This window comes from Vulpes vulpes, chromosome 12, assembly GCF_048418805.1.
Source record: "Vulpes vulpes isolate BD-2025 chromosome 12, VulVul3, whole genome shotgun sequence".
NCBI classification, from domain to species: domain Eukaryota; kingdom Metazoa; phylum Chordata; class Mammalia; order Carnivora; family Canidae; genus Vulpes; species Vulpes vulpes.
In genome coordinates this window covers 165,371,545-165,394,293 of record NC_132791.1, presented here as the reverse complement: position 1 = coordinate 165,394,293, position 22,749 = coordinate 165,371,545, and the positions used below count along the sequence as shown (strand labels likewise).

At 58.8% G+C, this 22,749-nt stretch overlaps 1 protein-coding gene across 2 annotated transcripts; it reads left to right on the top strand.

The window, feature by feature from the left end:
- Nucleotides 1–6,698: 6,698 nt before the first annotated feature.
- Nucleotides 6,699–22,092, top strand: CPNE7 (copine 7). Of its 2 annotated transcripts, XM_026005004.2 has the most exons (15): nt 6,706–7,057; nt 8,904–9,086; nt 11,630–11,704; nt 11,859–11,933; nt 12,613–12,696; nt 13,048–13,137; nt 13,233–13,331; nt 13,884–13,970; nt 14,290–14,349; nt 15,253–15,386; nt 16,292–16,346; nt 16,875–16,926; nt 16,999–17,132; nt 20,593–20,829; nt 21,422–22,092. In XM_026005004.2, exons 1-15 carry the CDS (start codon nt 6,884–6,886, stop codon nt 21,605–21,607), a joined length of 1,725 nt encoding a protein of 574 aa, XP_025860789.1. In that variant the 5' UTR covers nt 6,706–6,883; the 3' UTR covers nt 21,608–22,092. The 2 variants fall into 2 exon arrangements, with proteins under 2 accessions (XP_072587409.1, XP_025860789.1); XM_072731308.1 differs by lacking the exon at nt 13,233–13,331 and having other exon boundaries at nt 6,699–7,057.
- The last annotated feature ends 657 nt before the right edge of the window (nt 22,093–22,749 follow it).

Below are 22,749 nucleotides of genomic sequence, written 5' to 3'. Positions count from 1 at the left end.
ATGACCTGGTGATTGATGAAGAATCAGATGCTCTGCCAACTGAGACAGCCAGGCTCCCTGAGCCTTGCTTGTATCTTGAGCATGTGGGCTGGAGCTGAAATGTGCTCTCTTTTAAGAGACAATGTGGCGTAGTAGGAAGACCACTGCTTGGCCCCTGTAGTGGACATTAGTTATTCTTTTGACTCTGGCATCAGAATTCACATTGTGAATTTTTTTTTTTAGTCTTGGGAGAAGCAGAACTCCATGCTTTTGTAGGAGCTGAAGGCACCTTACTCTCTGTTCCACTTCCTGTAGCAGGCCGGGTCTCCTTAGTGCCGCAGCCTCAGCATCTGCTCCATGGGCGTAGGCATCATCCCCACCAGTTCCAGGGCTTTCCCAGTGTTTGGTCATTTGTGGCTCCATCAGCCACAATCAGTCTTCAGTTGCTCAGACTGACCAGACATATGAGCATGCTGGCCCAGGTTTGGCTCTGGGCTGCCTGGCACCGACCAAGGGACTTTCAACAAGCAGCAAGTGCCAACCAAGTAGGGGGAACTACAGAGGGGGGAGGGTGTTAGGCCCCAAAGGTAGCAGAGCCTAATGATGGGGCAGACAGATGGGCAGCACGCCAGGGGATGCAGAAGGTGACATGAAGGGCGAACATTCCCTCAAGTATATCTAGCTCCTACTGTGCACCAGGCATGATCCCTGGCTGCAGGGCAAAGCCAGCCATAGCACAGCCCTGCCTTCACAGGGCTTTCATTCAAGAGGGTCCCAGATACAGGCTCTGGCGGACCCCTCATCCCCTGCTGTAGTGTCCTGCACACATGTCTGCCTCATGGGGCTCTTGGGAGGGGACATCAATAATGAAAATAAGGGGGGTGCCTCAGGTCTCTGGGTGAAAGTCTGCCTTGGGCTCAGGTCAGGATCCTGGGGTCCTGGGATGGAGTCGCACTTTGGGATCCCTGCTCAGCATGGTGGAGGGGAGGTTCTGCTTCTCCCTCTGACTGCCCTTCCCCCAGTTCATTCTCTCTCTCCCTCTCTCTCTCTCTCAAATAAAGTCTATAAAAAAAGAAAGGGGCCAGGCACAGAATCCCTTGCCAGCAGTGCCTGCCAGCAGTGCCAGCAGCTCCTCTCTCTTCCCTAAGTGTGTCTTCTTCATGTGGTTCTAGGACAGGGTAGAGCAGGGGGTACAGAGTACCTATTGAACACCTACTGCATGCTAGGCCCTGGAGGTGCCCTTAGGTAAACTAGAACCAGAACACAGCCGATTCAAAGCCCATGGGATGGGGAATGGCTGATGGGGGCAGGGAGCGAGTGCTGGCTAGACAGCCATAGAGGGCCCAGCCCAGGGCTGCCAGCAAGGACCAGCTCCCTGTTGGCAGGCTACAGGAGCACTGTCTGGCCGTCCAGGCCCTGGAGAAGGGCCATGGGCATTGGAAGAGTGGACTGGCCTTCCAGAGTCTCAGACCCACTGTCCTGGGAGTGGAGGCCCCTATGCCTCCACCCACCTCCTCGGGGCTGTCCCTCCAGAGTGCTGAGGTCCACTGGGGTCTGGCCCTTCTGAAGGACCTGGTCACAGGCACTCGACTGCTGCCAGGGGGCCACGTGGGGCAGCAAGTAGGTGTGTGTGAGACCCGGCTCCCTAGTACTCAGCTGCAGGGCTGTGGTTGGCCCCTCCTTTCCATGCCTGTTTTCACTGTTGCAGGGGGACCCCAGATTCCAGAGTGTTGGGGGACAGATAGAAGGCAGCTGAGCACCTGGTTAGTCCTGCCCTGCTGAAAAGTTCCCCAGAACTGGGTCAGTGATGAAAGGGACAGGATACAGAGGCAGTGTCAAAGCACCGTCCAGGTGGCCCTTACCAAGAATATCATCAAAAGCCCCCGGATCAGTCAGGTGGGAAGAAAACCAGGACGTCCATCAGTTGGAGACATCAGCCCCGTGGACCCTGCTCCCACCCTGACCCACACTGCCGTCACTGCCTCAGGGACCTGCGGGCAGCTGTGCCTCATGGCCCCCTGCTCCTACTCTGGCCCCATGGTCCCTGACTGCTGACCTCATGTCCTGGTCAAATGCTGCCCCTGACATGTGCTTGCTTCTACTTGGACAGAGCGAAGGACATCAGGCTGAAGTTAGGTCACACAGACATTAGATTGCCATGGCTCCTTCTGGGTTCTCCATCTCCCAACGTCCTCCCGTGCCTTCAGCTCCCCAGTTCTGGGGAAGCAGGACAAGCGCTGAGCACAGAAGGTCTCCTGGGTCTGGGAAACTCAGGAGGGGGACAGCTGGTTCTGGACAGCACCTGGACTGTGGCCCTGGGCAGGTGTTCTGGCCACCCCATCGGACTGATGGCAAAGGGGCTCAGGTGGCCCTGCCCACAGCAAGTGCTCTGTGCCCTCCGAGTTGGCTGTGACTTTTCAGGGGGTGAGGCAATAGCAAAGCCACTGAGACACACTGGGGGTCAGGACGGGCCCAGGAACGCTTGAGTTCTGCGTTCTGAGTGCAGGAGTGGCATCTAAGAATCCTAGCTCTGTTCCCACTGTGTGACCTCAGGCAAGCCATCACCCTCTCTGAGCTGTGGTCACCTCGTTGACATCACCTGCCTGGCAGGGACTCCGGCAGCCAGGGACTGAACAGGAGATGGCACCAAGGTAAGGGCCATGGTGCCCTTGGAGGTCAGGGCTCCTTGAGCATGAACATGCTAGTGCTCACGCACGTCTGCCTGTGTGTCCACATCCTGTGTGTGTCTTTGGGGTGTGTGTGTAGAAATGTCCCACCAACCCTGCCTCAGGTCCAGCTCTCAATGCTGAAATAAGGAGTGGCCCAAGATCCAAGGCCTAGCCAGGACCGCAGGCCTCTGTGCTTCTCCAGTCAGGGTGGCCCTTCTAGGTGTGACTATCTGATTTCTGAAGCAAGATAAATGCCAAATCTTACAGGAAAACAATCGAGAAGGTTGCAGATGTTCTGAGATGAAATTTTTCATCTTTTTCTTGGGAGGAAAGAAATAAAAGAGGAAGGTAGGTTTGCAACCAGCTTATAAAAGGAAGCTCTAGCTAGACATATGGAACATGTTCCCTTCCTGAAAATCCTGTTGACACCACCTGCCCCAGCCCTGCTCCTACAGTGTCAACCTCCTGGCTTGCTGGGAGGTGAACTGCATCCTCGGTTCCAATGAGGAGCAAGACCAAGGGGTGGGGTGTGTGGCAGGTGGACCCTCTCCACCTCTGAGGCCCACACACGGTGACTTGCCCTGGGCCTGTAGCATGTCACTCATGCACAGGCCTTGCCTCACTTTCCAGGTAGGGGACAAAGGTGCAGAGTGGTTCTGGAAGTTACTTGAGGCCAGTGCTGTGAGGCTAGAGCCCAGGAGCTCCCGGAGGGATGCTGGAGGCTGGTGGAGCTCCCCGTGGCTGGAAACACTAGCTGTTTGAAGCAAGACTGCCTCCTTGTTGCTCTAAAAATTCACGATTTGGAAGCATCACAAGAGACACATGGGAGTTAGTTTGACACATTAGGATGGGTTGATTCGGTCAGCTTGTCCCTCAGGTGACCTGGGCTGGCAGGTTCAGGGTAAACAGCTGCAGGGGTGAAGCAGTGGGTGTGGGGTGCCCCTCACTGATGGCAAGACCAGGCCATGTCAAACATCTTAAAGGAACAGCTAGTGAGTATTTCAGGCCTCCTAGTCATGTGGGCTCCGTGTCCCAGCTCACTGAGCTCTGCCGGGGCAAAACCAACTGCAGACGATATGTGAGGGACATGATGGATGGCCAGGTGTGTTCCAATTAAACTTTATTTACAAAACAGGCAGCTGCCAGACTTGGGGCCTGGAGGGCTGAAGCTCCTTGGCACCCCACTGTAGGCCTACTTTTATTGAGGTAGAAAGTCAGTGTGCTTGGGCTTCTGAGCACCAGGACACCCCAGATAGGGCTCCCGGCAGCAAACATTGGTTCCTCACGGTCCAGGAGGTTGCACGCCGAGGACGAGGGTGCCTGCAGGAGCCTCTCCCTACCCTGCTGTGGCATCCTCAGGTGGAAGGGGCACGGGAGCTCTGGGGGCTCTCCTGGGTCAGGGCAATGATTCCACAGTGCGGGGCAGGATCTCCACATGTGGACTGGAGAGGGCACAAGTATTCCATCGTCGGCATGAAAGAAGGCCATAAAGGCTTGCTCATGACACAAGAAAGCAAGTGGTTACACAGCGCAAAGACTTTGTACCCCCTGCTCGTCCCGCAAACGCGTCCTGAGCAGGTGCCAGGGGCCAGATGCCAGGCACAGCCCTGTGGCAGCAGACATGGCTGGGATGGGCCGCCTAATGAACAAGCTGTGGCTCAGATGCTGGAGGCAATGGTGGAGAAGGCTCACGAACAGATGCTCACAGAAACGGGGATAGAAGGCCACCTACCCGCACAGCAGCCATGTCTGTGGCTGGGCGCTAGAACTTTCCTGCCCACGGGCCCCTCCACATTGTGTGACTCCAACAAGGGTCTGTTCTCTTCTTTGCCGAACAATAATAACAAAATGATGAGCGAGGGTCTCGTTCCCGAGGCTGGCCACGGGAGCCACCCCCCACCCCCCGCCCCACTCATCAATCCCAGGACCCATGTGGGCTAGCAGCGAGCAGATGGCTCTACCACCCTGCTGCCTGTTCTGGGGACTTGGGAAGGCCACACAGGCCTAGGCATCACAGACCAGGGTTACAGGGAATCTGCTTTTCTGCGGTTCCTTGCCATGCACGCCGTCTGCCCTGGATCACACTGCAGAGGCAGCCACATCCTGGGAGTCTCCAACTGGAGACCCAGTGGGTCCGTGAAAAATCTCTGGACCTCAGATACTTGAACTCCCAAACTCTGAATTCTCTTTCCTCTCTCTCTGTCAGCAGAAACGTTGCCTGTTACTTCCTGTGGAGTCGTGTGTGTAGGGACTGCACCCACACCTGTGAGCCGTGTGCCCTAGGGCAAGTCACTGAGTTTCGGGGTGTGCCTTTTCCTCATCTGTGAAATGGGGCTGTTGTGAGCATCACGTGGCATCACACCCTGCAATCAGCATGCAGTGTGCACAGCGGTGGCAGATCTATTTGCATCTGTTGCAGTGGTCAAGCCTGGAAGTTGAGCCTGGGGGAGCCAGTCGTCTGGGCAAAGCCTCCTGAGGAGACCAAGGAGCCTTACTGTGTGGGGCCGGGTGCCCAGCTGAGCCCAGATCCTTGCCCTTATTTCGCACCCTTATCCCCATGGAAGTTCACAGAGGCCAAGGAGCCTCTCCCAGGGTGCAGTTGGGGCAGGTGTCCTGGAGAAGCGGGTGCTGGGAGGCCTGGGGCCCTGTAAGCCCGAGAGCCACCACCACAAGCCACATGCATGGCTGGGAGGCTCAACCCTTTGACCCCTCTCAGTTCTGGGAGGCTGGGGCTGGGATTGGTGCAGGGCTAGAGGGCCCACAGGAGCTCCAGACTGGTCCCAACAGAGCAGCTAGCCCTGGTCAGCTGTTTTCCACAGCTGTGTGCACCTGGGCCACCTTCTGAGGAGTGTCACAGAGGCTGGAGGAAGCAGAATAAGGGGCCGCCGACTGGCCTCACATCCCTCTGTGTCTCACTGTCCCTTGCCTCTGGAGCCAGATGCCTGGACCGTGAGCCCCTGCGCTGGAGTCCAGCTTACTCAGCCAGGCGGCAAGGATTTTCCTTCTGCAAACTGGGCACCTGGTCTGTGCCTTCCAGATGTGCCGGGGGTGCAATCCCGCCATCTCACCGCCAGGGATGCTGTCCGCTCACGGGGACTCCCTGGCGGAGGCAGCCTGACCCATCCCGAAGCATACCTGACGGGTCCTTATTGGGCCCTCTGACCCCATAATCTTCTGTGGTCCTGGAGGCCAAGGCTGAGCCCTGATCAGCCCGAGGACACAGAACCTAGCACACCAGAGATCCAGTCTCTGCTCCCCTCGTCCTCAGGCCCTCCCTGAGCTCTCTTCTTGTCCCCTGCCCCCTATGGCTTCTGGCCAGGTCTGTGCCCTATTTTTAGGAAAAAATTGGCAAAGAGAATGGGTTGGGAGGCAGTTTCTGCATCTGTTAACACCTCCTCTTCTGCAGAGCTTCCGTCAGGTGTTCCAGGGCAGAGTAGAGTGTTCCCCCCCTCCATGGAGCCCAGGGCTGCTCCCATCTGGCTGCAGGGCAGAGGTGTGGGTGGCAGGGTCCCCAGGTTGGGTTCTGACACCCAGGGCAGCGAGGAGCTATCCCTGCTCTTGGACTACAAGTTCTGGGGAAGCGGGGACCTGTCCCTTCATTTCCAGTGCCAGCCTGGGGTGGGGGCGCCCAGCACACATTAGGTGCCTGTGAAATGCCTGTTGATTAAAATGCTGCATCACCATGTGCCCTCTACATGGGGTCCAAGATGTGGGGAGGAGCACGGGGATGTGGTGCTGAACTGGGGGTCCAGCTGCCCCCCCTCACCTCACCAAGGGGCCTGGAAGTTCTGGACCCTTACTGCCAGGCCCTGAGACAGCCAGGAGAAGACGCTGCCCCCACGGCCCGTGGGAGTGCACCCAGTCTGGAGGGCGCCAAACCTCTGGGCTCTGGCCTCCCAGGAGGGAGCTTGAACCCTGGGAGCCCCAGGGGGACGTGGGAGCAGAGCTGGCTCAGGCCTCCGGCAGACCCCTCCCTGCCCCTGCATGATTCCCCCTCCTCTACCCTCCCCCCATCGCCCCTTCCCCGTCCCCTCCTCGGTCCCCCTCCCCGGCCACCCTTCTGCATTCCCCGCGTGGTGGCGGCCGCGGGAGCCACGTGTGTCGGCGCCCGGCGGGCGTGCAGGGAAGCGCGGCCACGCCTGGCCCGGCCATCATTCCCGAGCGGCGGCGGTGCCGACGGGAGCGGCCCCTCGGTGGTGTGCCCAGCCGGGTCCCCGAGCGCTGGCGCCGGGAGCATGAGCTCGAGCTGGGAGCGTGGGGCGGCGGCGCCCCCCGGAGTGCTGCCCGCGCCCTGCGCCTCCAAGGTGGAGCTGCGGCTGAGCTGCCGGCACCTGCTGGACCGCGACCCGCTCACCAAGTCCGACCCCAGCGTGGTGCTGCTGCTACAGTCCCAGGGCCAGTGGGTGCAGGTAGGGGGGCGACGAGGACCCCCAGACTGAGGTGGGTAGGGTGCAGGGCAGGCTCAAGGCTGGGGTGACCAAGTCTAGAGAATCCGTGTCCAGAAAGGGGGGTGGCCAGAGCCCCAGGGAGAGAGAGGGAGCACCAGAGTGGGGGAGCAAGAAGGGTCCCACGTGGGGGTTCGATGCCCGCGTGAGGCACCCAGGCTTGACCGTGCTCGCAAGAGCGCAGAAGGGAGTGGGGGGTGCAGGAGAGAGTGGTGTGGCCGAGGGGAATGCAGGGCTGGCCTGACCTGGGGGTCCCCCGCTGGCCTGCCAAGTCCTCATCCAGAGGGCAGAGGCACCCAGACCTGAGATCCCGGGCAGGGAGCAGGAAGGGGCTGGTGGGGCTGCGGGGGGAGTGGGAAGCGGCTGAGTGAGGCTGGCGCGCTGGAGGAGCTAGAGATTTGGCCCCAACCCCCCTGGAGGGCTCCCAGGCTGTCGCCTGCTCTTCTGCTGTGGCACTGGGAGTCCCCAGCAAGCCCAGAGTGACTGGGCTGGGCTGGGTCAGCTCCACGGACCTGTTTCTCCCTTTGACACCCTCTGGTCCGGGGAGGGGGGGGTCACTGGGGTGCCTGTGTGGCCTGCTGCCCCTTGTCACCCCCGGTTCCAACCCTCCTTGTGGACCAGTTGGGTGACAGCTCAGAGGGCTGTGCATCGGCAAAGCACTTTGTCTCCTGTGAGATGTGTGCTTCACCTCGCAAGACCAAGAAACGCCTGGTGTGGGCCAGTGAGGTTAGGGTTGGGGCCATGGTGGCATTGAGGGGTCCCTCCCCACGCTCTGGCACGCCCCCTGGCTTTTGTGTCAGTGCAGGGTTCTGGGTGGGGCAGTGGAGGGGGGGGGAGGACAACTCCCCCTGCACCATGTTCTCTGCTGGGGACCCGGGTTGGGGTGTTGGGCAGGACAAGGGGGAGGCAGACACGTTGGCCCCGACCTTTGTGGGGCAGTCTTGGCAGCCCCAATCTCCAGCTTCCTCAGCCTGGCTCTGCTCCCCCAGGTTGCGACCTCATGCTGTTCCTTGTGGTCTCTTGACCTCCAGCCTCCTGGGGCTGCCGAACCCTGTTGGTCATGGACCGCAGAGGCAAAGGGGACACTGCAGCCCAGTGTCTGCGTGGTGGTGGGGACACTGGGAGGATCTGGAGCAGGGCTCTCTGTACCGTAAGCCTCCATTAGCTTCTGCTGCTTGGCCTGAGCTCTGTCTGGTGCAGATGTCCCTCGAGGGGGAACAGACCCTCCATCTGAGGATGTGGGGTTTGTGGACTTTGGAGGGTGGCAGACCTGCCTGCCCAGGCTGGACTGTGCTTTAGGGGCACGGGGAGGCCTATGTTGGAGGAAGAGCTGAACCCAGGAGGAATCTGGACCCCTACCCAGTCTCCCTGCCTGTCTGGCTGCGGGGAGATCTCCACTTGGCTTTGCCCAGCCCAGAATTCTGACCTGGCTTGGACTGCTTCTGCACAGGACCCTGCCGTTCTCCAAACCTCCCCAGTTGTGATGGGGATAGAGCGGGCTGTTCTGGGCATGACAAGAGAAGCTGCAGCCTATGGTTAGCCTGGGCTGTGGGCCTTTCTCTCCAGGGGGGCAGGTGCCCAAGGCTCCTGGAAGCCTCCAGCAGCAGGAGGGAGCTAGAATCCTGAGGCCTGGATGTGGATTGGTGGGGAGGCGGGGGCCTTCCCAGGGTGCGGCCTGGAGCAAGCCTTCCAGGAGCACCTGAGGGCAGTTGCATGGACTCTGCGGGCCAGAGCTGGGGGCACAGGGCCCTGAGGAGCACCAGTGTGGAAGCTGCTGTCCCATGGGCCTCTCACCCTGGGCTGCTTGCAGGTGGACAGAACAGAAGTGGTCCGGAGCAGCCTGCACCCCGTGTTCTCCAAGGTCTTCACACTTGACTACTACTTTGAGGAGGCACAGAAGCTGCGTTTCGAGGTATATGACACCCATGGACCCACCAACCTCGGCTGTCAGGATGATGACTTCCTCGGGGGCATGGAGTGTACCTTGGGGCAGGTGGGCATCTGGTCCCCTGGGGAGGGAGGGGTCAGGAGAGCACCCCTGGGCTATCGCTGAGTGCTGGCATGATGGCCTGGGTGGCGTGGGGATGGCCTGATGGAGAAGTGCCTCAGAGGTCCCTCTGGGACGAGCATCCTGCTCTGTCTCCATAGTGACTTCTCTTTAAAATTTCCTATTAGTTTTAAAAAGATGTGATTTTGAATGGGGTAGTGCATTCATATAATTCAGCGTTTGGAGAGTATGAAAGGCATGTCATGGAATGTCTACCTCTGGCCTTTTCCTGGACTTTGTGTTCTCATGTGATGAAATGAGTGTATATTTTTTTCTCCGTGTATATATTTTAAAACACAAACTACATACACTGTTCTGCAACTTGCTTTCTTCACTTTCATGACATAAGAGAGCCGTTCCACCTTGGCACATAGAGGTGTCCTTGCTTCCCCTGCGGCCGACTGACCAGCCCATCCCAGGCTGCGGTCCTCAGGTGATGTCCTGTCCATTAGCTCTTCCATTCGCAGCATAGCAAGAGCGCTTGCCCACTGCCACCCAGACAGCCCAGTGCCAGGTGGTGTGCTGAGTGTTCACGCTGCGTATTTCCCTCCCAGCATGTCAGGGGAGGGCTTCTTATTTACTGAGACATAATTTACTTACAGTAGAACGTGTAGACCTTAAGGGTGGATGTTGATGAGTTTAGGTACCTGTCTACCTGACCATCTCCCGGCTCACACAGAACATTTTATCACCCCATATATCCCCTCCTCTCCAGCCAATTCCTGCTAGTTTCGCCTGTTCTAGAAGTTCCTGTTCACGAATCACACAGTGTGTTCTCATTTGTGTCCGGTTTCTCTTACCCGACATGATGTCTGCATGACTCATCCCCATTGCCGTCTGGTTTGGAGCTGGTGGAGGGTGGATCCCTCTGTCATCCCCATTTTACAGATGACAGTACTGAGATTAAGTAGGGGGCACAGCGCAGAGCAGGATTCCACCCAGGTGGCTTCCCACCTGCCCATCTCGAGCCTGGAAGGATAGCATGCACCACGGAAACACGTGTAGACACACGTGGAGAAATGCACAGACACACATGTATTGACCTGCATGCACAGACCCACATGCACACATGGGCACAAGTCCCTGGCGTGTGTAGATACATGGACACCTACAGAAACACGTAAGGGCACATACATGTCGAGGTAGGCATGGAAACTTTAGACAATGAAAAGTTCCATCAATAAGCGTGCTCTAAGCTGCTCACCAGGCCTGCGTGGCCATCAGGGGAATTGTGGACAGAGCTCGAGGTATGGACACTGGCTGCCAATCCCCATCGTGTGACATTGAGAAGTCCCTCACCTCTGCCTGAACCTCCAAGCATCAGCCACCTCAGTGGATGGTTCTGGGGATCGAGAGAAGAAAGCACCTATCGACCATACCTGGTTCACAAACCAGCTACCCCATTTGTCCTGATAGGAGAGCCCCAGAAATGGAGCCTATGGGTGGGGGAACCCAGGGAGGCTTGGGCCATAGCCTCCCTCCCTCACACTCACACCCTGCAGAGAGCTTTCCCACCCCTGGGCTGTCTGTCTGGACACCAGGGAATGTTCCCATGTGCTTGGACTCTGTCAGCGAGGCAGCCCCTGCTGAGTGTGTGGGTTGGGAATGTCCTGTCTGCTGTGTGGACTTGGCTTCCTCTCATGGTCACCCCAGCCCCAGGAGGTGGGGCTAGGTGAGTGCTTATGAGCATCAGTGTTGCTGTCTCCATGGTAATAGTGTGTGTCTCCCTTGGCCAGCAGCGGGGGGTGTCCCCCTACGAAGGCATTGAGCCTCTGGTAGTGGTGAGGGACTGTCATCATCCATCTCTTCTATAGACCAGGTGCCCTCAGTCCTGCCCTCTAGTGAACAAGGGCCACTGGCTGCACAGAGCTTCTCTGTGTCAACTCATGGGCCTCAGTTAGGGGTTTGTGGCCAGATGAGGGCAGCATCCCTGTGGGGCCAGGCAGGGGGTGGGTGGGGGAACGGGACGGGAGGCACAGGGAGGGTGCAGCACCCGTGCGTATAGGGAATGATGGTCTGTAGGCTGCATGGCCCGGTGGACAGCTGTGGGCGGGTGACTCCAGTCTTGTCTCAACCCCTCTGCCTCTGGCAGCACCTCCCGGGAGTCCAGGCTAGGGCCCAGAACCGCTGGCCTCACGCTGGCAGGCGCTGCTCGAGGCACCTGGCTGCCCTGGGGCTAGGCCGGGGCTGCCCTGGGCTGTTGAGGGACGTGGCCGGATGTTCGCTCCTGCCTGGCTGTGGCACTGCTCTGCCTCCCGCCCGGGGCGTCACTTCCTCTCTGACCCTGTTACTTCTCCTGACACATGGGGCAGGCAGCTCCAGGAGGCTGTGGAACTGAGCGCACTGGACAGGGAGAGGCCATGGGGGGTTCCTAGGTTCTAGGTCCTAGGTCCTAGGTTTGGAGGAGCCAGGCTGCCCAGGGTGACTGAGGGCAGGGGCGGGGTCCCTAGGGACAGGGGCTGACCCTCCCTGACGGTTGTCACTCCCAGATCGTGGCCCAGAAGAAGATGACCCGGGCGCTGCTGCTCAAGTTTGGCAGGAACGCCGGCAAGTCCACCATCACGGTGAGGCCGCCTGCCCTCCTGCCCAGCCCCTCCGCCCTGCGGACCCCCGCCCCTTCCTCCATGCATCCTGGAGGACAGAGGGGCTGCCTTCGGGCATCCAGGTGCCTCCCCTGGGCCCGGCCTGCGGAGCTCGGAGCCGTGGCTTCCCCTCCAGGTGATAGCCGAGGACATCTCCGGGAACAACGGCTACGTGGAGCTCTCCTTCAGGGCCCAGAAGCTGGATGATAAGGTGAGGGCAGTGTCTGCAGGGTGGGGATGGGGGGAAGGTGCTGACAGTGACAGTGACAGCAGCCCTTCCCCTGCTGGAGCCTTCCACTCTGAGGCCGCAGACAGGACTGGCTGCAGGGAGACAAGTGATAGGCTGAGTGAGAAGCGCATGGAGCCATGTGCCCCAGGCAGGCTGCTCCTGTCACTGCTGCTCCTGTCACTGTCCTCTGCCATGACCCGTGTGCTGGGCCCCTTCCTGAAACACCTGTTGATGGTCATGCTCCCTATGGCAGAGGTGCTTGCGGCCGCATTTTATGATGGGGACATGTGCTCAGGGAGGTGGCCATCCAGACAGCGGAGGACCTGACTCTGAGCCTGGTTCTGTGGCTCCTCACACGGGGTGGGGACACAGAGAGCAGGGATCTGACCCCCTGGCCAGGGGGATGGAAGCCTGGGAAGTCGGCAAGTGGTGCTAGCTGAGGGCATGCAGACACAGCTGGAGAGAGGGTAGGCCTGGGGATGCAAGTTAGAAGGGTACTAGGGAGCCAGTGAAGTCTCTAGAGGGGAGGGCAGGGCCTTGCATCACTCTAAGAGGCTCTTGCCCTCATTTCATAACTAAGGAGATAGAGGCTGAACCCAGCAGAGCTGGGCGGGCTGCTCCCACTCCACTTAGCTAAACATGGCCTCTGCTCCTCCTACAGGACCTCTTCAGCAAGTCGGACCCCTTCCTGGAGCTGTACCGCGTCAACGATGACCAGAGTGAACAGCTGGTGTACCGCACAGAGGTGAGGGTTCCCTGCCTAGCGCCTGACATTTCCCACAGGGCTTTGGGGACAGGAATGAGAAGACAGGGAAAGGATCCATCTCCCTTTCCACAGGATCCAGCAGCCCTGGTGCCCTGCGTCCACCCGCTAGAACCCACCACTGTGTTCTGTTGTCCCTGACTGCAGGTGACACTCAGGGAGAGCACTGAGAAACTGTTTCCTTTTCAGATGCATTAATCTGAATAAACAAAAAAGCTATTTAAAGAAAGAGGGTCCAAGTGGTCCAGGAATGGGGTGGAAGCCTGGTCCTGCCTGGAGCCCAAGCCAGCACTCCCCCACCCCCTACTACTCCCCTCTACTCCTGGCCCCCAGGTAGTGAAGAACAACCTCAGCCCTGCGTGGGAGCCTTTCAAGGTCACCCTGAGCAGTCTGTGCAGCGGCCAAGAGACACGGCCTCTGAAGGTGGGGCAGCATGGGGGGCCGGTGGGGGCGGGGATGGGGACTCCAGGTGGGGGTCCCAGAGGGGCAGGCGGGCTGAGGGGGCCTGGGCTCCCCAGTGTCTCGTCTGGGATTACGACTCCCGTGGAAAGCACGACTTCATCGGGGAGTTCTCCACCACCTATGAGGAGATGCAGAAAGCTTTCGGGGAGGACCAGGTGAGCTGGGGCCCCTCTCCCCCCTCCCCTGAAAACAGGGTGGAAACGGGGTGAAAGCCTAGCTCTGGCCCTTCTGCAAAGGGTTCCCTGGGAGGAGCCACAAGGAGGCAGGTAGGGCACCTGCCGGAGCAGGATTTGCTCTGGAAACTCTTACTACTGGGAAAACCCAAAGAAGATAGGTGGTGACCACGCCTGCCAGGGGCCAGAGCAGGGACAGTAGTCCACTTGGTACAGCAGCAGAAATGCAGTTCAGGGCTGGGGGTTTTGGGTTTTGTTTTTTTTAAAGATTTTATAGATTTATTTGAGAGAGGGGGAGATAAAGCAGGAGCAGGAGGAGGGGCAGGGGGAGAGGGAGAGGCAGGCTCCCCTCCCCACTGAGCAGGGCTCCATCCCAGGACCCCGGGATCACGACCTGAGCTGAAGGCAGACGCTTCACCGACGGAGCCCCCCAGGTGCCCCTGGGCTGGGGTTTGAGGCCTCCCTGCCCCTTTGGGGTGGGTGTTGGGCCCTGGCACTCTGGGGTGGGGGTGTCTGCCTATCCCTGCCCCCCAGGCCCAGTGGGACTGCGTGAACGCCAAATACAAGCAGAAGAAGCGTCATTACAAGAACTCCGGGGTGGTCATCCTGGCAGATCTGAAGGTGAGCTGCGCCCCCTGCCTGCAGACACCCCATGCACCCTCAGTGGGCTTGGGGCTGGCTCCCAGGGAAACTGCCCCTCCCTGCAAGTCTCCCCATTGTCAGACAGACCCTCAAAGGCCTCCCATCCCAGAGGTCCAGTGGTCCCCAGTAATGGGGAGGGAGGTGGGAGGGATGGAGGAGAGGAGGTGTCAGAGAAGGGAAGTGGGGGGGTGCTGGGGGTCGGGTGACCCTGGGGGGAGGGCAGCTCCCTGGGGCTCCAGCCTCAGTGCCTGGGTGTGGGGTGCCCCGGGTGGGCCCTGCTGACGCCCCTGCCTGGAAGTTCTACAGGGTTTACTCTTTCCTGGACTACATCATGGGCGGCTGTCAGATCCACTTCACAGTGAGTGCACAGGACCCTGCTCCCCGCCCTGCCGGCAGAACCTGGGGCCCCTCCCCAACCTGGATGGGGTGGACAAGCATAAATGGGTAGAGTAGGCACTTCTGCAGGGTCTGGAGGTCCTGCACACCCCCTGCCCAGGCTCTGGGTTCTTCAGGGGGCGACTCTTCCGATGCAGATGAAACAGGCACAGAGGGTCTCCCTCGGGAAGGGATGTAGCCAGGACAGACACAGTCACAGAAACCCAGGTGAGGAGAGAACAGAGTGGCCCCTGTTGCTGCCAGGGACAGCACCAGAAGCCACAGGACCCTGCTGGTGTGGGCCTGGCCTGGAGCTAGAGAGCCTGGTGTCCCTGCCTGTGTGTCACCTCTTTGCTCATTCATGGACGCATGGGGTCATGTCACTCCCCTGAGCAGCAGCCACCATGGTCTGAGGGAAGTGGCCCAGCAGGGGAAGTCCTCGGGGACCCCAGTCCAGAGCTTGAATTCTCAGACCCTGCCTGGGCAGTGTGGCCGCAGAGACGGGATGGGCCTGGTCATGGCCTTGGGTCCCTTCTGGCCACCCCCGCCCCGGGTCCAGGACACTGCTGGATGAGCCCAGGGCTCAGTGTGATGGCACTGTGGGCCATGGGCTGGCGTTCCCTGGAGAGGTGCTTGTTTCTGCCTGAGGATACAGGCTTCAGGGTCGTTGGTCAGCACTGACGGATGCCCACTGTCCCCAGGTTCCCCTCTGTCCTCCACCCCAGCAGAGCTGGGCCCTCAGAAGGCCCCGGAACTGCTCTCGTTTGCACCCCTTGGCAAGCAGCTCCCCACAGCTCATTCCCCTACTTGCCGAAGGGGGTTCTGGGTGCCTAGTCCAGCCCAGGTGAGAGAGGGGCCCCCAGCTCATGAGCCGGGGTCTCTGCAGGTGGCCATCGACTTCACAGCCTCCAATGGTGACCCCCGCAACAGCTGCTCCCTGCACTATATCAACCCCTTCCAACCCAACGAGTACCTGCAGGCCCTGGTGGCTGTGGGAGAGATCTGCCAGGACTATGACAGGTGGGGCCTGTCCCTCAGTCCCCAACCTGCCCTCCACCCTCTGCCTTGCCCTGCCCCCCTGACCTGCCCTGTCCCCCTGACCCATCCCATCCACCTGACCCACCTTTCCCCTCTGACCCTCCCTGTCCCCCCTGACCCATCCTGTGCCCCCCACCTGCCCTGTCTCCCTCCATCTTCCCTGTCTCTCCTGACCTGCTCTGTACCCCCCACCCTTCTTGTCCCCCCCACCTGCCTCTCCCCTTCCCCTTCCTGCCTCCCTGGTCTCCAGCACAGGCTTCGGCCCAGGGGGTGGGCACCATGACTGTATCCACCGACCAGAGGAACCTGCCCAAGGATGGCTGGCAGTGCCTGGGCCACAGTGGGTGGGGCTCATTCCATGGGCTGGACCCTGGTGTCCTTGTGTGGCTCCTCCCCATGGGTAGTCCATCCCCTGAGGTGAAACATGAGGCAGAACCCCCATGTGCTAGGGTGGGGCTGCCCCTCACGTGTTCTCCTTCACACAAACATGGGGGACAGTCTGTGGCCCACTTTACAGTTGGGTAAACTAAGATCATGGTGGGGTAGACCCCTCTGTGAGAGGGTGGGTGGCAGAGAGCTGAGGTACCAAAGGCAGGAGGCCGGTCCTTCCCAGGGTCAGGCTGTGGTCCCAGAGCACAGGCTTGGAGAAGGAGGAGGCAGCTCTCCCCACCACTGGAGGCCATTGTCTTCTTCGTGCACTGCCTAAGTGTCCCCCATGTGGTGTGAAGTGGGACTGGGCGCCCAGGAAAGTGTCAGGGTGGGCCTGGTCACACAGGGGTGGAATCGAGCCCCACTCTCTTGGTCCTGGTGGATACCTCCCCAAAGCACCCCGTCCCTACCCCCGGGAAATCAGGGACCCCTGTGTGATGGGGCCACCTCTCTTCCAGCGACAAGAGATTTTCTGCTTTGGGGTTTGGAGCTCGAATCCCTCCCAAGTATGAGGTAGGAGAGCCTGGGGAGTGGGACCCCAGCCCCTTGTACCTGCTGGGGCCTCCAGGGCCACGCAGCTTCTCCCCAGCAGAGGCTGTCCTGGGTCCTGGGACCCCTTGGCTGCTGGGAACTGGTTCCTATGTAACGGGCAGTGGGCAGGTTGCAGGGACTCTGTGCTTCCTGCCAGAGAGGCTGACCTTGCTCACCTAGCACTAGTGGCCCTGGAGAGCTGAAAAAAAACTGTGTCCCTGTCAGGAGAAGGGGAAGGAGTCTGGAATCTTCCAGTTGCAAAGAGCAGTTCAACTGGCTCAAGCGGAAAAACATAGTGGCAGGAGGGATCTGTTGGTTTAGTGCTACTCAGAAGCCTCAGGCCTGCAGGGGCTGAGGGACAGGTCAGCCTGCCCCCTGTTCCAGGCGACTCCCTCCATGAGACTCTGTCCACACGGGGGCTCTAGGGGCTGCAAGCCTACCTACCTCAGTAGGTATGGGGTGGGCGTCCTGGAGGGGTAGCCTAGCTGAAGCCCCTCTGTACCCACCCAGGTGTCCCACGACTTTGCCATCAACTTCAATCCCGAAGATGATGAGTGTGAAGGTAGGGGCCTGAGGTGGGCCTGGAGGGGTGGGGTAGTGAACCCACACCCAGCTCACGCTCCTTCCCCCACAGGAATCCAGGGTGTGGTGGAAGCCTACCAGAACTGCCTGCCCAGGGTACAGCTCTATGGCCCCACCAATGTGGCTCCCATCATCTCCAAGGTGGCCCGCATGGCAGCGGCCGAGGAGCACACTGGGGAGGCCTCCGTAGGTACCTGGGGCAGGTGGTGCAGTGGGAGCCGGTGTACCAGAAGGTGGTGTGTGCCGCTGGGGGACCAGGACATGGGGGCCGTGGTGTGTGGGCTGGGGCAGGGAGGTCAGGGAGGCTGAGGGTACAGAGCTGGGGAGCCCTGGGGATGCAGGAGGGCCCTGAAGCCTCCTCCCCGGTTCTCCCTCCTGGTCCCTCCCTCTCTTCATGTGTGTTTGTTACTACATTACTTCCTTCTGAACCATTTGAGAGTTGGAGCTGGCCTCCTGACACTCCTCTTGCCACAGCGGGGACATTCTGTGCACAAGCACAGCTCTGCTTTCAAGCCCAGGGCCTTGAAGGACGCCCCTTCTTATCTCACCCTTCCCATGTGTCCGTGTTTGCCCGTGGCCCTGGATCTGCCTGGGGTCCTGGGCTCTTGACCCGCACTGTCCCTCAGCCTTACTCTGTCCTTGTGACTTGCCATCGACCAGACACCAGCCAACCATCCTCCCATGGCTTGAACTGGCTCTCACCCCGTGTTGGGGCTGCCATACATCCTCACTTTCTCTCCCAGGCCCAGAAGCTCAGAATCCGAGGGTTGCAGCCTCCTGCCCTGTGACCTTTAATGCTTTGCTGTGTATTTCCTGATTTCTGTGTGTTCTCTTATATAATCATAGTACAAATACCAATTTCAGGAAATTTAATTTATTTTTATTATTTTTTAAATATTTTATTTATTTATTCATGAGAGGCAGAGAGAGAGAGGCAGAGACACAAGCAGAGAGAGAGAAAAGCAGGCTCCATGCAGGGAGCCTGATGTGGGACTTGATCCCAGGTCTCCAGGATCAGGCCCTGGGCTAAAGGCAGCGCTAAACCACTGAGTCCCCCGGGCTTCCCCAGGAAATTTAATTTAGATAGAATACTTTGATCTATAGGATATATTCCAATATCATTACCTTCCCAGTAATAATGCCATAGCACTATTTAAAACAATTTTTTTTAAAGATTTTATTTATTCATGACAGACACAGAGAGAAAGGCAGAGACACAGGCAGAGGGAGAAGCAGGCTCCACACAGAGTCTGATGTGAGACTAGATCCCTGGACTCCGGGATCATGACCCGAGCCAAAGGCAGATCCTCAACCACTGAGCCACCAGGTGCCCCAATTCCGTAGCACTTTTATTTCTGGCACAGGATCCAGTCAGGATCAGAAATAGCAGGCACCTTCCCATATGACTTTGAAGCAAGTCCCAGACACATAACCATCTCTGAATATCACCGTAAGACTCTAGAAGAGGTGAAATCAAGCCCCAGCGCCATGAGCACACCTGAAAGACCACAGTAACTCTGAGGCATTTAAATATGAATATGAAATATTTAGGTAGCATGCACCTGTCCAGCTGATGGTCCTTACGGGCAGAACTGGGGTAAATGGCCCCCAATGCCGCAGGGGGACCTGGGCTGTGTGTCCTGTCGGGTCTCCTGGTCTGGAGTTGGCTGACCCTGCCCTTCAGTGGCATTCAGTGCCCTCTGGTCTGATTCCTGTAAACAGGGGCCAACTTCCCAGGAGGTGGTGGGCGTGTCCCCGGGTCCCTCTCAGTCCTTCCTGCCTCCTGGAGCCTCTGTCTTAACCAAGACACTTTGGGGGAGGTTTTTGTGGGTTGTCCAATAACATCTGGAGCAGCGTTGGTACTGTGGGGAGGTGCTGGGTGACCTGGGACCCACTGCCCGTCTCTCTCCGTCCTGAGGGGAAGCAGTGTGACTCCCTGGGACTGGACCACAGTCCCCTGCTCCCTGACCCTGGGAGGCCTATGCTCTGTCTAGGAGCCCAGTGTTTGAATATTGGGCACAGCTCCGGGCTGTGAGGTGTCTGTGGCACTGGAACCAGTCTGGGTGGCAGGAGGAGGTCCAAGAGCTGGGCTAGGTCCAGCCAGGGGTCCCCAGACTGGTCAGTCCTCCTGTGGGTCTGGGGCTCAAGGGGGAGGTGGGGTTGGGGTGGCAGGGGCCTCTTGACAGAGGTGACCCTGCTGGACTGCCCCTGGCTCCTTGCCCTCAGATGCTGTTGCAGTGCTGGTGCCCACTGGGCCAGGGGCTTCTTTTTTCTCCTCTTTGTTTTCTCTTGTCCAGATTTTCAGTACTGATTTTTAGTAGTTCTGTTTTTATGAGGGGGTTGCTTGCTTTGTTTTGTAAAGATTTTATTTTTTAAGTACTCTACACCCAGTGTGGGGCTTAGACTCACAACCCTGAGATCAAGAGTTGCATGCCGCATCGACCAAACCAGCCACCCAAGGTGTTTTGAGAGAGAGAGAGAGAGAGAATGCAGTGGGGGGTGGGCAGAGGAAGAGAGAAAATCTTTTTTTTTTTTAAGAGAGAGAATCTTTAGCAGATTCCACTCTAACTGCGGAGCCCAACATGGGGCTGAATCTCAGGTCATGACCTGAGTCAAAATCAAGAGTGTTTTTTCTTTTTAAGATTTTATTTATTTATTCATGAGAGACAGAGAGAGAGGCAGAGACACAGGCAGAGGGAGAAGCAGACTCCATGCAGGGAGCCCGACGTGGGACTCCATCCCGGGTCTCTAGGATCACGCCCTGGGCCGAAGGCAGCGCCAAACCACTGAGCCACCCGGGTGCCCAAAATCAAGAGTTAGATGCTTAACCAACTGAGCCCCAAACTCGTTGTTTTTTTTTTTTTTTTAAGATTTTATTTATTTATTTATTTATTTATTTATTTATTTATTTTAATTAATTTATTTATTCATAAGAGACACAAAGAGACAGGCAGAGACATAGGCAGAGGGAGAAGCAGGCTCCAAAGGGGAGCCCTATGCAGGACTCAATCCCAGGACCCCAGGATCATACCCTGAGCCGAAGGCAGACAACCTCTGAGCCACCCAGGTGCCCCTGTTCTTTTTTTTTTTTTTTTCAACAAAGGAAATGGACTCTTATTTGAAACAAGTCCCAATGTGTCTTTGTGCTGATGTCCTGAGCACTTGACCAGGCTGGACCAGAGTGTGTCCTCTCTAAATGGTTCCTTGAATCCCAGGGTCCCTTTGGGGTATGGGAGGCCATGTCCACCAAGAGCCCACAGTTTCGTCCTCTGGCCTCAGACCTGGCTTCGGACCCAGGCTCCACCAGCATCAGCCTGTCCATCTCTAAGAGGCAGAGACGGGACAGGTTGGGAGACGGAAGCTCGGCATCCAGCACAGAGTGGGCCACAGTACAGGAGCTCCTGATGTATCACGGTTGTGATATATTACACTTTAACACACTTTAACAAAACACAATTTCAGAAAAGCCTGAAAACCACCAGCTAGAGATGTCTGCAGTGGGTCCCAGGCTGTCTGGGGGAGGGGAGCTGGTTGGGGCCTGGAGGCTGCCTGGGGGGTGGGTGCAGCCCTGAAGGGCCCCCAGGCAGCCCCTAAGGGCCCGAGGAAGGGGTGGCGTCCCGTGCACACTCTCTCCCTGTTCCCCCAGCAATACTACATTCTGCTGGTCCTGACCGACGGAGTGGTGACCGACATGGCTGATACGCGGGAGGCCATCGTGCGCGCCTCCCACCTGCCCATGTCCATCATCATCGTGGGGGTGGGCAATGCTGACTTCACGGATATGCAGACCCTGGACGGGGACGATGGTGTCCTGCGCTCCCCCCGGGGCGAGCCAGCGCTCCGTGACATCGTGCAGTTTGTGCCCTTCCGGGAGCTCAAGAGTGTGAGTGCTGGGGAGGTGGGGGTCGAGGGCCTGCCACTCGGGCCCCCAGGCAGGAGCAGGACTGCAGCTGCTTTCTAGCATCTACACACCCGCCCATTTTGAAAATATCGAACCTACTCACAGGAGAGAAGGCAGCTGGTGGGCTCCCCGGAGGCTCCCCAGAGGCAATTTCAGACCCTCTGTGAGACACACAAAGGACGTTCATGGCCTGTGGACATACTCACGGGGCTTTATGGGGCCGGGGGAGGGGGCAACCCACCTCCTTCCTGCCTTAGGCTTGCCCTGGGTGCCCGAGGGGTGGCACGACAATCACGTGGGTGCAGGTGCCACTTGGGACAGTGCCTGGAGCCCAGCGAGGCCCCCACCCCATGCCCACAGGTGTGGGGCACTGCAGCCTCGTGTTCTTAGGTCCATGTCCCTTACAAAGTCTCACCTGGCCACCAGGAGACTTGCTGGTCAGCTGAGGGACAGGTTCCAGCTCTGCTATGCGGTGGTGACCACAGCTCCAGGGATGAGGCTGGGATGCAATCACCTGGGGGGCAAGAGGGTCGAGAGAGCCCCCAGCTGTAACCATGTTGTCCCCGCTCTGCAGGCATCCCCAGCAGCGCTGGCCAAGTGTGTGCTGGCCGAGGTGCCCAGGCAGGTGGTGGAGTACTACAGCCACAAGGAGCTACCTCCGAGAGGCATCAGCACCCACACCCATGAGGCCTGCCCCCAGAGGCTGGGGCAGCCGGGAGTGCAGCCAGTCTCTGTGTCCAGCACCCTGGAGGTCCCTTAGACACCCCATCTTCCAGAGTCCTCCTGTGCCCACCCGGACCCACCTCTGACCCCCTGTGACCCTGTTGCTTGGGCTGGCCTCCGGGACCCCCGAGGCTGAAGGTTGGACAGATCCAGGCCTGGGGATCCCTGAAACAGGAGCTGAAGGTGTGGGGGTGTCACGATGGCCCCCATGCCTGGCTCTGCTTCAGCCAGGTGGTGTAGAATGGTGGAGTGGGGAGGCCTGGCAGCTCAGCCCCCAAAACTAGGGGAAGCTTTCAGCGTGGGGGATTCCTGCTTTGCACCTGATCTTCACTGAGGAGGGTCCTGCATTCCAGTTATGGAGGAAACCCTGAGATGCCCCCAGATGCCCTCACCCCTGGTCAAGATCCCTCTGTGCCCCCTGCCTTCCTCCCCAGGTCTCTGCTCCCTCCAACCTCAGCACCCAGGCCTGTGGAGTCCACAGGTGGGGCTGAAGCAGAATAAAGTGTCATCTCCATCCTCAAAGCAGTTTGAGCCTTTACTGTGCCCACACTGGCCTCCCCACCCCTGCAGCACAGGACTGCACCCTCTGGAGGGCTGGAGAAGGCAAGCCTGCCCCTTCCCATCCCCCACACTGGGACATGGAGCCTCTTAGCCTCAGGCCCTCAGGGTCCATCCTGGACTGAAGGAAGGATCCTCTCAGGAATGTAAGGGTGCCAGGTGGCAGTGCTCCATGGAAGGAAAAGCCAGAGGGTGCCGTGGCTGCCCCCACCCTGAGTGGCCTCCCCTTGGCCTTCTGTGACCCGCTGCCTGCAATCAGCATCGGCCAGGCTCCAGTGGGGAGAGGCTGCCAGGCAGGGACGCAGGTGCCTTTAGCCTGCAGCTTTGCAAGGACCTACCATGCTACACACTGTCAGGGGAGGAAGTACCACACTTCCAAAGCCTCCCAGCCCTGTGGTGTGTGTGTGTGTGTGTGTGTGTGTGTGTGTGTGTGTGTGTGTATGTTGGGGGGGGGGTGCTTCTTATTGAGATTTTCCTGGAAATATCTTGTCTGGGAAAAACAAGCTGTTCTGACCCTGAATCTAGTCTCTCCCATCCACTTGCTCATCCTCCATCCCTCCATCCCTCTATCCACCAAAGTATCCATCCATCCACAATTCTATCCATCCACCCATCCACCCA

Coding starts and splice junctions, on each gene's coding strand:
- CPNE7 (XM_026005004.2), top strand. CDS start 6,884: ATGAGCTCGAGCTGGGAGCGTGGGGCGGCGGCGCCCCCCGGAGTGCTG. Junction 13,332..13,883: donor AAGCTTTCGGGGAGGACCAG/GTGAGCTGGGGC, acceptor CCTGCCCCCCAG/GCCCAGTGGGACTGCGTGAA. Junction 17,133..20,592: donor AGCACACTGGGGAGGCCTCC/GTAGGTACCTGG, acceptor CTGTTCCCCCAG/CAATACTACATTCTGCTGGT.